At 41.0% G+C, this 12099-nt stretch overlaps 1 protein-coding gene across 6 annotated transcripts in view; it reads left to right on the top strand.

Annotated features, from left to right (window-relative positions):
* Positions 1-12099, top strand: part of DMD (dystrophin) — a 1160174-nt gene that overhangs the window by 1137237 nt on the left and 10838 nt on the right. For all 6 annotated transcript variants that reach the window (XM_059491405.1, XM_059491401.1, XM_059491417.1 and 3 more), the window contains 3 exons: positions 599-842; positions 1595-1718; positions 5660-5752. In XM_059491405.1, the coding sequence (XP_059347388.1) occupies positions 599-842; positions 1595-1718; positions 5660-5752 (461 nt within the window). The remainder of the gene's footprint in view (positions 1-598; positions 843-1594; positions 1719-5659; positions 5753-12099) is intronic.

Here is a 12099-nt window from a genome sequence, read left to right as displayed (position 1 = left end):
GAGGCAAGATGGAGGGATCTGGGCATATCCAGCCTTTTTCCTTCTTCTCGGCCTCCATCTTCTGCTGTGATGTTGGCACTTTTAGATTGGTTTAGAGTAGAAGCTCACTGTCTAACATAGGTGATAGGTATTGAAAAGTAATTGTAAACATTGTATACATAGTTTTTAGTATAAAGACATAACACCACCCCAGGGGCAGGCAGAGTGCCTGGAACTGTGTGGAAGGGACACAGTTGGACGGACCTCAGCAGGACAGGAGAAAATTTTTTATAGATAAGATACCATAAACAACCTTGAGACCGAGAACTGAAGTGCCCTGACTCCTTCTTCAAGCGCCGGGCCGGGAAAAGAGACTTTCTAACTTTTCTTGGGGTCACTCTGACAAGCTAGAGATCCCGACAGCAACTTGAACCACAGATCCATCTAATACCAGATCTGTGCAGATCCACAAGGATTGAGCCCATAAGTGTGTAGATTCAGGAGAGGGAAAGGCAGCTGGTGCAGTGAAAAGTGAGACACATCACACCACACGAGACTGAGCGCCTTGTCACTGCCCCGTGCAGGCCCATAAAGCTTTTCCCCCTTGTCCCTCCCCCAGGAACCTGCAGGCCGAGTACGAGCGCCTGAAGCAGCAGCACGAGCACAAGGGCCTGTCCCCGCTGCCGTCCCCCCCGGAGATGCTGCCGGTGTCTCCGCAGAGCCCGCGCGACGCCGAGCTCATCGCGGAGGCCAAGCTGCTCCGGCAGCACAAGGGCCGCCTGGAGGCCAGGATGCAGATCCTGGAGGATCACAACAAACAGCTGGAATCGCAGCTGCACAGGCTGAGGCAGCTGCTGGAGCAGGTGAGTCCTCAGGCGCTTCTTCTGCGTCTCTGAAGAGTCTCCAAACGGAATCAATCAGCGTTATCAATTACGAGAACATACCAAAAAATCATAGCTGTAGAGGCAGGTCAGAGAAAAGTACAAAATTGTTTTACAGACTGCAAGTGAGAATATGGAATCGGGTTTCAGTGTTCTTATTTAGTCTTCTTCCATGTTTTATCCAGAATTAAAATGCATTGACTGCATGGATGAATTTACTTAAAAACAGGCTGAAAATTGTGTGTAGCCACGTTTCTCTTCACAGAGAAAAGCAAGGCACAGTTCTTCCCTAGAATATTTCTGGGTTTCACATTCTCTGAACCTCAGAGGAAAGAAAACACAATTCTTACCTTATTTGCTATGCCTGTGTTTGTGCAAAAGTAGAATGCAATATGGAGATTGTTTACCCAAAGTGAGGGTGTTTTGTTTCCTTGGCCTATCAGGGCCAAATGCGTGTGTGTGTCAGGACTGTCGGCTGGCAGTCACAAGATTCTGTGCAGTTGTGCTTGGCAGATTCAGTTTAGATGTATTGTAATATAGTGGAATATAATATAGAATAGTATAATAAAGTAATTAATTAGCCTTCTGATAAGAAGGAGTCAGATGCATCATTCTCCCCTCAGGGTTGCCTGGAATACTATAATTGTGTGTATTCATGGAATAAATAAAAATTACAGAGATATAAAGTAGTGAGCTGTTATGGCAATGTCTTACTTTTTTTTCTTCACTTTCAGCCACAGGCAGATGCCAAGGTGAATGGTACAACACTGTCATCTCCTTCTACCTCTTTGCAGAGGTCAGGCAGCAGTCAGCCAATGCTTCTTCGTGTAGTTGGCAGCCAGACTTCAGAAACCATGGGTAAGATACCAAAGCTGAGGTTGTCACAAAAAATAATTATGTCCCACTTTCCAGAACAAAATCCTTAAAGACAGAAAACACTTTTCCGTTTAGTTCAGATGAAATGAAGTAGATATTTGCGATGATCTTCAATGTCATCTGGCTGTTTACACTTTGCATCTTCCTTATGATTCAGGCTTTGCTTTTGATCACGATGCACCCAGTAGCTTGGATATTTTGATATTAAACACAAAACTCAGCCAGGACTTGACTTCTGAAAGCAAATGCTGCTGAAAAGCTGACTATTCTATTCAAACTGACTTTCAGTTATAAAGCCTGACATGACTGATTTAAATGTACATAATATTAATTATGGCTAAGAGACTAAATGTATGATTAGTCATCCCCATGTTAAATGATGTGATCTTATTTTTAATATGTTGTGGCTCAGTCAGTAGCATGGAGCTGTCACTCACAGGCAGTGCTCATCTTGTGGCTTTTCTAAGTATCCTATCACATGTGATAATGAACATCTTAAGAGTTGTGGAGTGAGGTTAAATAATAATATTCTGTAGCTGGAGGTTGGAATTATTATTTTGGTGCTTTTAGTAACTGCCATGTGGCACTTTCCTAATTTCCTGTCTGTTACAAAATTAGTAAGTATTTATTACCAAGAGGCAAGGATTTTCTGCTAGTAAAAAAGCAATCAATCTTTTCAGCATCTTTAAGCAAATGCACTTATATCTTATATTCAACAAGATGATGTTTCGAGTCTGATGATAATATTCAGCTTCATACAGAGACATTTATTTTATGTAAATTAGTGAGAGCTTTTCACTGCTATTAGTGAAAGTGTCAATGGCAGTAAGAAATTTAATGGGAGGGCACATTCTGCTGTGTCCAAAGTACTGTTGTGGTGGGAAATGAAGCTTTTGGGGAGGCTTTTTCTTCCATTCCAAGTGTGAGCAATAATTTCAGCCTGTGACAGTATCAAAGTGGATGGGTTCTGTACAATCTGCAATTAAAATGTGAAATAAATAGTACCTTTAGGAATGCTGAAGTTGAAATCCTGGGGGTGAGAGTACAATCACAGGTAACAGGAATTTTTGGAAAAAGTAAAAATGGACCTTTCATTAATCATATTACCAGTGGGGAAATTTTTTAATGTATGCCATACACAGAGTAGGTAAAATATTTTAGTAGTGGTGTAATTTGCATCAGCTTTCTGGAGAAATGTCATGAATTTCATCACATAAAATACGTGAATTAAAATACAATTAAAAGAAAAGACAGGAAGACAGTATTTCCCAGCCATCATATTAGAAGTCTTGTAGTTTTATATTTCATCCTTTAGTGGGACAAAATACAAAAATATACTTCCTTTCATTTGACTCTATATAAAATTATTCCCATTTACATTGTGAGACTGGAATTAAATTATTAACACAGTATAGACTCATATAAGCTGGTAAAAATTTTTAAAGCAAATATTTAGACATAACTTGGTTTTATTTGATTGATTTGATGGAGCCAATATGTGGGAGGACAGTGAGATGTTATCAGTGGGGTCATACTGAGACTCAGCAGAGCCACACTGTTGGCAGCAGGGAGTGGAGCTTATAAAAAAAATTACTAACCTGCTAACTAAGCCACAGCTAATTCAGTTTGTGAAGTGTCCTTTCACACCAGAAAGCTTTGCTTGCTAGGCTCAGGGTTTTCTGAAGCACAGCTTAAAATACTCTTGAATTGTGAATGGAACCAGAGTGGTGGTGTAAATAATGCTGGCATGCACAGCCATGTACCAAGGAGTGAGGGATCCGTAACTTCTGAGAAAATACTGAGGATCTCTGGGTGTCTCAGGCAATGAGGCAAGGTAGTGGGAGCTTTTGTGTGTTTTCTCTTTAAAATTACACCTTAGCTGTTTTTGCATTTGAAAACCCACTGCACTTTTGTGTTTCTGCTTTGCTGAGGAGAGATTGCTGTGAAAGGTGTTTCACCAGCAGTGTTTTGCTAAAAGCGAAACCCACTCAAACCCTTATTTACAAATACAACTTATTCCTTGTTAACTTGAAGTACCCCTTGGCAAGCAGGAATGTTCTGCTTTTCTCCTCATGGACTCCCAGTGGGAAAGTCCTTATCCCTGGCCTTTCTCCCCAGCAGGGTAGCAGCAGAGGAGGTGCTCTGAAGTGTATGAGGCAAGAGGCTGTTCTGAACTTTAATTTGTTCAGGAACCACCAGAATATTTGAGGCTCACTTAGCTCTCTAAACCTTTTGTAGAAGCACAGATGGGGAAGACTCTTCTGAGTAAAGAGAGGAGACTGAGCTATCTTCTGTCTAGTTGCTTGGCTCATGTCTTATTTTGTCCTTTACAAGAAAATGCTCAGAAAATATCATCCAAATAAGGAAAAAATTCAAAATAATGCATTTTAAATAAAAAATACAACATTTTTGAGGATTGGTAGCGCAGCTTATATCAGCACTTATGAGGACATTTGGAAATTGGTACCTGTTTTCAGTTCTTGGCCAGGACAGCAGAACCACTGCCCTTTTATTGATATCATTAGGGCCAGGAGGCTTTCTTCAGGCTGATAAAATCCTCAGCCTAGGTAGAAGCAGTGAGATCTCACCCTGAGTTTTCACCTTGACATTCAGCAAAGGCTGCAAGGACATTGCTTTTGCTAAGACACCTCTGTCAGTGCAATGCCTTATGTGAAAGTAACTCGTGGTGTGAGTTGATTTGTGTGAGCCCAGCACCACTCAAAAGCTGAACAGACTGCAAGCAGCCTCAGCAACTATTTTTAGACCATTAATGGAATAAAAGAAGCTGATACAAAGATCATCATTTATACGAATTAAGTGCTTCTTGCAGACACTCCATCCCACTTCTTGTGCTGGAGTGGGAGGAATCACTCTTGGTCAGAAATATATCTTGTTAAACTCCCAGTTTAAATAAAGGCAGCCCTGAAATGCTCCTTTCATCCCTTTTTCTAGGTTTTTCACTAGCATGAAGCACCTCAACATTTAAAGAATGTAAATGTTAACAGAAAATCAGGCAGTTTCCTACTCAAATAGAGCACGACATGTTAGAATAAAGGGTCAAGTCATTTTCAAAAGAAGTATGGAACTCAGTTATTACAGCAGCAAAATTGCTTTTGTGTTTTAATAGAGATAAAAGACATCTAGTAAAAAAGGAGAGTCTCACTTAAAGTATATACTTTAGGTTTTTCTTTTTCAAGATGCTTTATTTATATTGGAGGCCAGGATCTGCATTAAAAACAACATATGGATTTCAGTTATATGAAACCATGAGCAAAAAAAAACCCCAGTAAAAATAAAATGTATTGAATTTCCCATTAGACTGCTGCCCTATAATCAGGTTATAGAAATTATTCAGTGGGAGAAATGTATTTCGCTTTATTAAACTGCTGCTAAACCCTTTTACAGTACAATTGAGTGTTCTTGGAGCGCCAATCTGATGCAATTAAACTGTCAGAAATATTAATACTGATGCAGATGAGAATCTGGGTTTCTACTGATTTGCACAGCTAGGCAAAGCAGTGCCAACATGAACCCAGCACTATTAGAAAGCTGCTCAACAGCAGCACTCACAACAGCAATTTCTTTTTCCATTAATAGAATAAGAGAAGCTGAAAGGACGAGTGTCATTTCTAGAACTAGATGTTCCTAGCAGACATTTTACCCTACTTCTTTTACCAGAGTCAATTTCTCAAATCCCTTTTTATGAATTAAAATAATGTTAATTGTCCCAAGCTCCTAATTTAGTTTCCCTTAGATCCTTATAAAGAAAGAGAACAGTAACAGTCAACAAAATTCACCTTTGAAATTTTTATTGTACACTAAGCAGGGCATGTGCCTGAGTGAACAGCCTTGGCTTTGAGGAGGACTTGGGCAATACAAGCTGTTAGCACAGGCTCATGCAGCGGTGTGGGTTTGCTTTGCAGGTGAGGATGAGCTGCTCAGCCCTCCCCAGGATACAAGCACAGGTTTGGAGGAAGTGATGGAGCAGCTCAACAACTCCTTCCCCAGCTCCAGAGGTGAGCACTGCTGCCTGTGGCAGATGAGAGGGAAGAATATAAAAGTGTTTTCTGTTCCTTGATGTTTTCAGGGGGTTGTGTTTTGGTATCAGGCTTTTTGCTGCTCTTTGTTTTCATTTCAACAATAGCTGTAGGGAAACCTGTCTTGTTTAGAGTGGAGGAGCAGCCTGTTCCTCCTTACCTTAAGGTACCTCCACAGGTAGCCCTTGCTAGATATGTGAATGAGACAATGTCTTTGTGAGATTCTTTCTTCCCCAAGCATTTTCTTTGCTTCCCTTTTGCCATGTTCCTTTTTTCACAGCTTTCCTTCTTTTTGGCTGGTCCCCTTGATGATTTATTTTTTAATATGTGTCTTAGCACATTTTCCTTCTGTCCTTATCCTTCTCCAAGACTCTGGTTTGAAATTGAGTTCTAAGTCAATGTAGCCCTCAGGTCCAGAGGCAAGGAGGGAAAACATGTGGAGTGCTTGTTTGTGCAGTGTAGGCTGCACTTGTTCATACAGCCACAGCCTTTCTTCCAGTGTTTCCATTTCTCTCATTCCTGTTGTTTGCTAAAAATAGGCATTTTTATAACCAGAATTTATTTGTCCAACCTTTTTTCATTTAAGCTCTTTTCTGAGCCCAGAAGAAAATACTCTGCTGCCAAGAGAAATGGCTGAGATTCCTAGCAGGAGATGGGAAGTTTGGGATATTGGCTGTTGCTGTGAAAAGAAGCTCAGCCTCTTGGCCAGAGAAAGCCCTGCTATTGCCAGCCTGATAAGTGAATTTCAGGGGCATGGACTTCCTGCAGGACCCTTGCACAAGTTTCACACATCACCCAGGGGTTCTTCTTTAGGAGATAAATGCTTTAGCCATTGTACTAAACTTTCAGTGGAGTCAGGTTTTCTCCATCCTTTCCTTTCAAAGTTCAGCTCTCACCAGAAACCATGTGTGAGCAGGGGGATAAAAGTCAATAAAAGCTGTATTAGATCTCAAAATATAGATCAAAGGATGGAATTATTTAGAAAAATCTCATTTAATAAAGTCTAATACAATAAATTGTCAAATGCAGTGAGCTCCACCTCAGCATTATGTAAAGTCTTATGTCCAGCCCTTGTTTTACCTAGATGATTGCTATGAGAGACAGCAGATGAAAAGTCTTCCTAATATTGCTCTGTAGATTAAAATGGACTTATTTTTAAAGTTGCTGTGTGCAGAAGGTTACAACAGACAGTGTTTTCTTATTAGTGATCATCATTAGTGTAAATGTGTTGTGCATAGATCTTGCGTAGTCACATGTAGGTATCCCATGTGTAAAAATACTCCCCAGATGTGATATCTAATCTGTATTCATAGGTCATGACACTGGCATTGTTTCTTTTTAAAAACAAGCTTAGTTTTCAGTGAAATAGGAGCAATTTATGAAACTAAATTTAATGAGATATTTGAAATAGAGTGGTTCATTTCTGTCTACAATAAATAGGTAGAGGTCAGTCTGTTAGACATCACCTCCTGCTCACTGAGAATAGAAAATGTTTCTTTATCTTATTAGTGAAAAATACAAAGCTTCATGCAATAAACTCAGAGAATATAAAATCTAGAAGGAAGAAGAAATGAAATTGATAAGATCAGATAATATTTTAATTTTGTAAATTGAGCTGTAGCTTCAGATTTTCATTGTTAGGGTGTAAACTGTGGTCATTTAGCTAGAGAGAAAGAATGTATTCCCTTATTTTGTTTTTTCATTCAGTAACTGTCTTGAAAACATAGTAGATGATGACAAGCATCCACAAAAGGTGTTGCAGCTTCCCTGTGTGACTAGCAGCCATGGAGAATAAAATACTCTCCAGCTGGAAGGAGGGCTGTGAGTGAGGAGGGGGCACAGCCTTTGGTGTCAGACCCCCCAGCCAGGCCACGAGAGGAGCTCCTGGTGCAGCAGCAGGAGCAGGCTCAGCCCAGCAGAGCCAGGCTTCCCACAGGACTTTGCTTTTAGCCTTGGCCCAGGCACTGCCAGGCTGAGCCAGAATTGCCTCTTCCCCTCCCGTGGGCTACACAAAAAGATTAGTCCAGCTGGGAGAGAAACTTGTTCAGTTTTTTGGGAATTGTACCAGGTTTTGGCTAAAGAGATTAGGACTTCAATTATGTTTCTGTGTGTTCTGCATATATCTTTTGATGTGTTTGCATGAATGCCAGGTTAGTGTAATTCCTTTTGGCTGAGGAATAGGAATGGTCAGGCTCTCTGTAAGAAATAGTTTGTCCTAAAGCCAGTGCAAATAAATTTCCATTCATTAGTTGATAGAGGCTGCTGAGAGCTCATGTAAACTTCTGTTACATGAAGTTTTGTTCTATTCCCAATTTAATAATTCAGTTATATTCAACTGATACCTGAATACACAAAGTTTATATCCAACATCTGATGTGCTGCAGCCTCATGCAGACTTTCAGTGTGACATGGAAGATGCTGTGGTCAGTCAGATTCCACAGGCATCAGGCATCTCTGATGTAAAATTTTCAAGACTGCAGGAAGAAGAAAAGGAAGCAGAGTTGATTGGTCTCAGCAAACTCCTGAATCAGGAACCTTTTTGCTGTTGAGAGGTGTAATCTGTATCTCAGATTTCTAATCTTTAACAGAAGATCAAAGTGCAGTTGCAGAAGAGTGAAAGCAGCTTGGCAGAGCAGCCTGAGAAGACAGCACAATATTAAGGACTCAGGCATAGTGCAAGTGAAATTTTGTTCCTTTCCAGTACAAGTTGCCTTGAATCTCAGGTTACAGGTGTGAATGCCTACCTCAAGGAGGTGTTCAGGAGCAGAAGAATAAACTCAAACAAGCAATAGCACATATCTATAAACAATACTTTTGGTTATATTGATTCTTATAAGGTAGAATTCAAAAATTGTCAGTTACCAGAAATGCAGTTGTCCCAGTCTGCCATTCAGAACTATGTTGTGATAGAGGAGCTGAGGGAGCTGGGGTTGTTTGCCCTGGAGAAAAGGAGGCTCAAGGGAGACCTTATCACTCTGCAAGTACTTGAAATGGGGTTGAAGCAAGGTGAGGATTGGTCTGTTCTCCCAAGTGTCAAGCAGTAGGACAAGGTGAAATGGCCCTAAATTGTGCCAGGAGAGATTTAAATTGGATATTAGGGAAAATTTCTTCAGGAAAAGGGTTGTCAAGCATTGGAACAGGCTGCCCAGGGAAGTGTTGGATCAACAGCCATGGGGGTATTTAAAAGACCTGTAGATGTAGTACCTCAGGATTTGGTTTGGTGGAGAGCTCAGCACTGCTGGGTTAACAGTTCCACTCCGTGGTCTTAAAAATCCTTTCCAACCTCAATGATTTTATGAAAAAATAAGTAAAAATTATTAAAGCCCTGTAAAAATAAGTGTGTTAAATTTCAAGCTAAATGTCAGCATGTCACAGCAGAGGGAGTGTCAGGCCTTTTGAATCAGGGACATAATTCTGGGTGTCCCGTTGCTATTAGAATAACAACAGCCTGGAGGAGTTCAGAGCAATTCACAAAAGCAAACAGAGTTTTGAAGGCTTTGATTGTAAGAAAAGTTCAGAGCTGAACAAGCAGTGAAGAGAGAAAAGGACTGAATTTCTGTGCTTGGGTGCACAGATGTGTAGCTGAGCATCACAGACATATTTAGCCTAAATATTGTCAAAAGCACCTGGAGAGTAAGACTTGCTCAGACTGGGAAATAGTGGCTCTTCTTTTGGAATTCTGAAACATGGCAATAAAAATCCATAGTAATTGTCACTCACTTGGGGATAGATTCCTTAAGATTATATTTTTCAAGCTTTTGCTGCACAAAGTTGTTTTTAAAAGGGCATCAAGGCTTCATGACATCATTTTAAATGTATTGTAGAGAAGCAAATGCAAAACAGATTGTGTCATGGACCTGTACAAGCAGACCTCAGATGCAACAACTTATGTACCTTACACCTTTTATAGGGTTTTTCATTTGTTTGTTTCTTCAGTTTAACCTTGTGGCAGTTCTTGCCATTTCCTAAGGAGAACAGGACTTTCCTGCTCCTTGCACAGCTGGCTGTTGGTGCCAAAAGCTGTTTGATTTCTGGAGAGAGAAATTCTGCTGAATACCTGATGATTGCTGTCCTTAAGGAATTTTTCTTTCCTTTGAATCTAAAAGGTTTCCCATCCACTCCTCTTTTACTTTGCTGCTCCCAGCAAGTTCATAACTGCTGCAGCTGCTTCAAACAGCTGCTGTGCTAACTCAAAACAGATGTCAAAGCCAGAGGTCTGACATTTAGTGGAAATCTACCATTAAATGCCACCTCAGTGGTTTATTTGACCCTGCTCAATAATGGGCCACAGAGGAAAACATTTTCACGCTGTGTTTGTGCCCAAACTACTAAATCTCCAGGGAACTGGTTCACAGTTAGAGAGTAAGATTGGCAGGATTTTCAAAGCCAAATTTATCTCTCCTGCAGCACTGAGGAGTTGCACCACCTCAGGTGGCTCTCTTGGTGGGCCAGGCTGAGTTTGGCAGTTGTGATTTCATGGCAAATGCATTCTGTGGATGAAGCTCAGAGAGGTATTTAGGGGCAGAGGTTCTTGAACTGACTGAAGCTGCTGAGAGCTTCACAGATTTGCAATGCTGGGCCCCTGCTGGGAGATAGTGAAGGAGTGGGAGCCAAAACTGATTAGAAATGAGACCATCATGGCTTAAAAGAGCTGAGGCCATGACATAATGTGAGAGCATTTGGACAGAGACTGGTCCTCACAATTTGGCATGGTATTGCTTAACACAGTTGTGGTGTGGTGCAGTGAAATTACAAGATCCCACAGCAATAAATGAATGGCACTAAGAATAGCACCTCTTTTTTTAGGAGTTTTATTTTTATCTCGGTCACATTAAAACACACCAGTCACATTTTTTCCTCTCAATTGTGCATCAGCCAGGCTCTGTCATGAATGGGACCAACATCCTAAGTGAAACTATCAACTTTCAGCGCTGCAAATAATGCAGTTTCTCTTATTCTGACAGTAAAATGTCTCATGAAGCAGACTTTTCACATTTTACTGAGTCAGTGAAAGAGTACCCTGGCGTTTCTGTCCTGTGGAGTATTCTGGAAATACTCTTCCATGTGAGATACCCTGGCCTCTCCTGGGTTGTGTCACCTTCTCTGTGCTGAGCTCCTGGATCCCACCACAGTGAGCCCAGGTGGCTGAGACCCCTCATTGCTCCCTTTCTGCTCAGCAGAACTGATCTGGATGAGCTTCTCTGCAGATGGGACAGTGGTGGGGTGGACCAGGTCTGCCCTGTTTTATAACGTCCAGTTCTGGTGCAAACTGAGAATATGGTAAAGAATTTAATAAAACTTCAACAGATTTTTCTTTTTGTCTTGAGAAAAAAGGCTCTTTGCAGAGCCAGATCTCCCTTTTGTGCAGCCTGTCCCTTTCCTGAGCTCAGTGAAGTGCAGTTGTTGCTTTGGTGCCTCTGCTTTCAGGCTTGATGTGCTCACTTGCTGTGTACCTTTGCCTTTGCCTGTGATGCAATGCCATGTAGCTTCCCAAAAAAAAAAAAAAAAAAAAAAAAAAAAAGAAAAGAAAAGCTCTTCTGTTTTGTAAGGGCAGGAAATGTTGATTTGAGCAGAAATAATAGATAATTAGGTACCCACGGATTGCGTATCAGTATTTGGATGCCTTACAGAACACAAATTTTCAGTACTGCAGCAATATAGACAATCTTCTTCCTCTGCAATTTATGCCAAACCATACTCCTTGCCTTAAAACTTAGAAACAGGCATTCATTCATATGCAAAGAAGAAAATAACGTAAAATCCATTAAACCCTTCTTAATCTTCCTCCAGAAGAAATTAGCTGTTGCTGGAGTAGCGTGGATCTTTGCTGCATTTAACAAATTCTAGGGCTGATTACTCACCACAGTCTGTCCTCACCAGCTGTTTTGTGTGGTGCTGAGCTACCCCAGTCACCTTTGAATGCATTCATTTTCAAGCAGAATCCAGTCTGTCTCATGTAGATTTAAATTAAACACTGTGTAGCTGCAGTTGTAGGTGCTTGTGCAGACAGGAAGGCATTTTTAAGAACTCCAGTGTTTTGCTTGTAGGCAGTTCCTTTTCTCTTCTTGACCCAAGCTAAACTGTGGACCCAGGCTAATCTCCTGCTGGGTCCCATTCCTGCCCCAGGACTCTCAAACCAAGTTCTACTATGCTGCAGTTTCTGGGGTCCTTAAGGTGACCTAAACCCTGGGGCTCTTCCTGAGAGAATTACCAAAGTATGCAATAGATTTTCTGTCTTCCTTTCCAGGGATTTGCTGTTAAATTATTGATATTGGTGAGATATTCTCATTTCCCCTTTTGGAAAGCATTTTTAGGGAATTCCTGAC

Source organism: Ammospiza nelsoni, chromosome 2 (genome assembly GCF_027579445.1).
Source record: "Ammospiza nelsoni isolate bAmmNel1 chromosome 2, bAmmNel1.pri, whole genome shotgun sequence".
NCBI classification, from domain to species: Eukaryota; Metazoa; Chordata; class Aves; order Passeriformes; family Passerellidae; genus Ammospiza; species Ammospiza nelsoni.
Note: the sequence above shows the minus strand (reverse complement) of the source record. Positions and strands in the feature narration are given on the sequence as shown.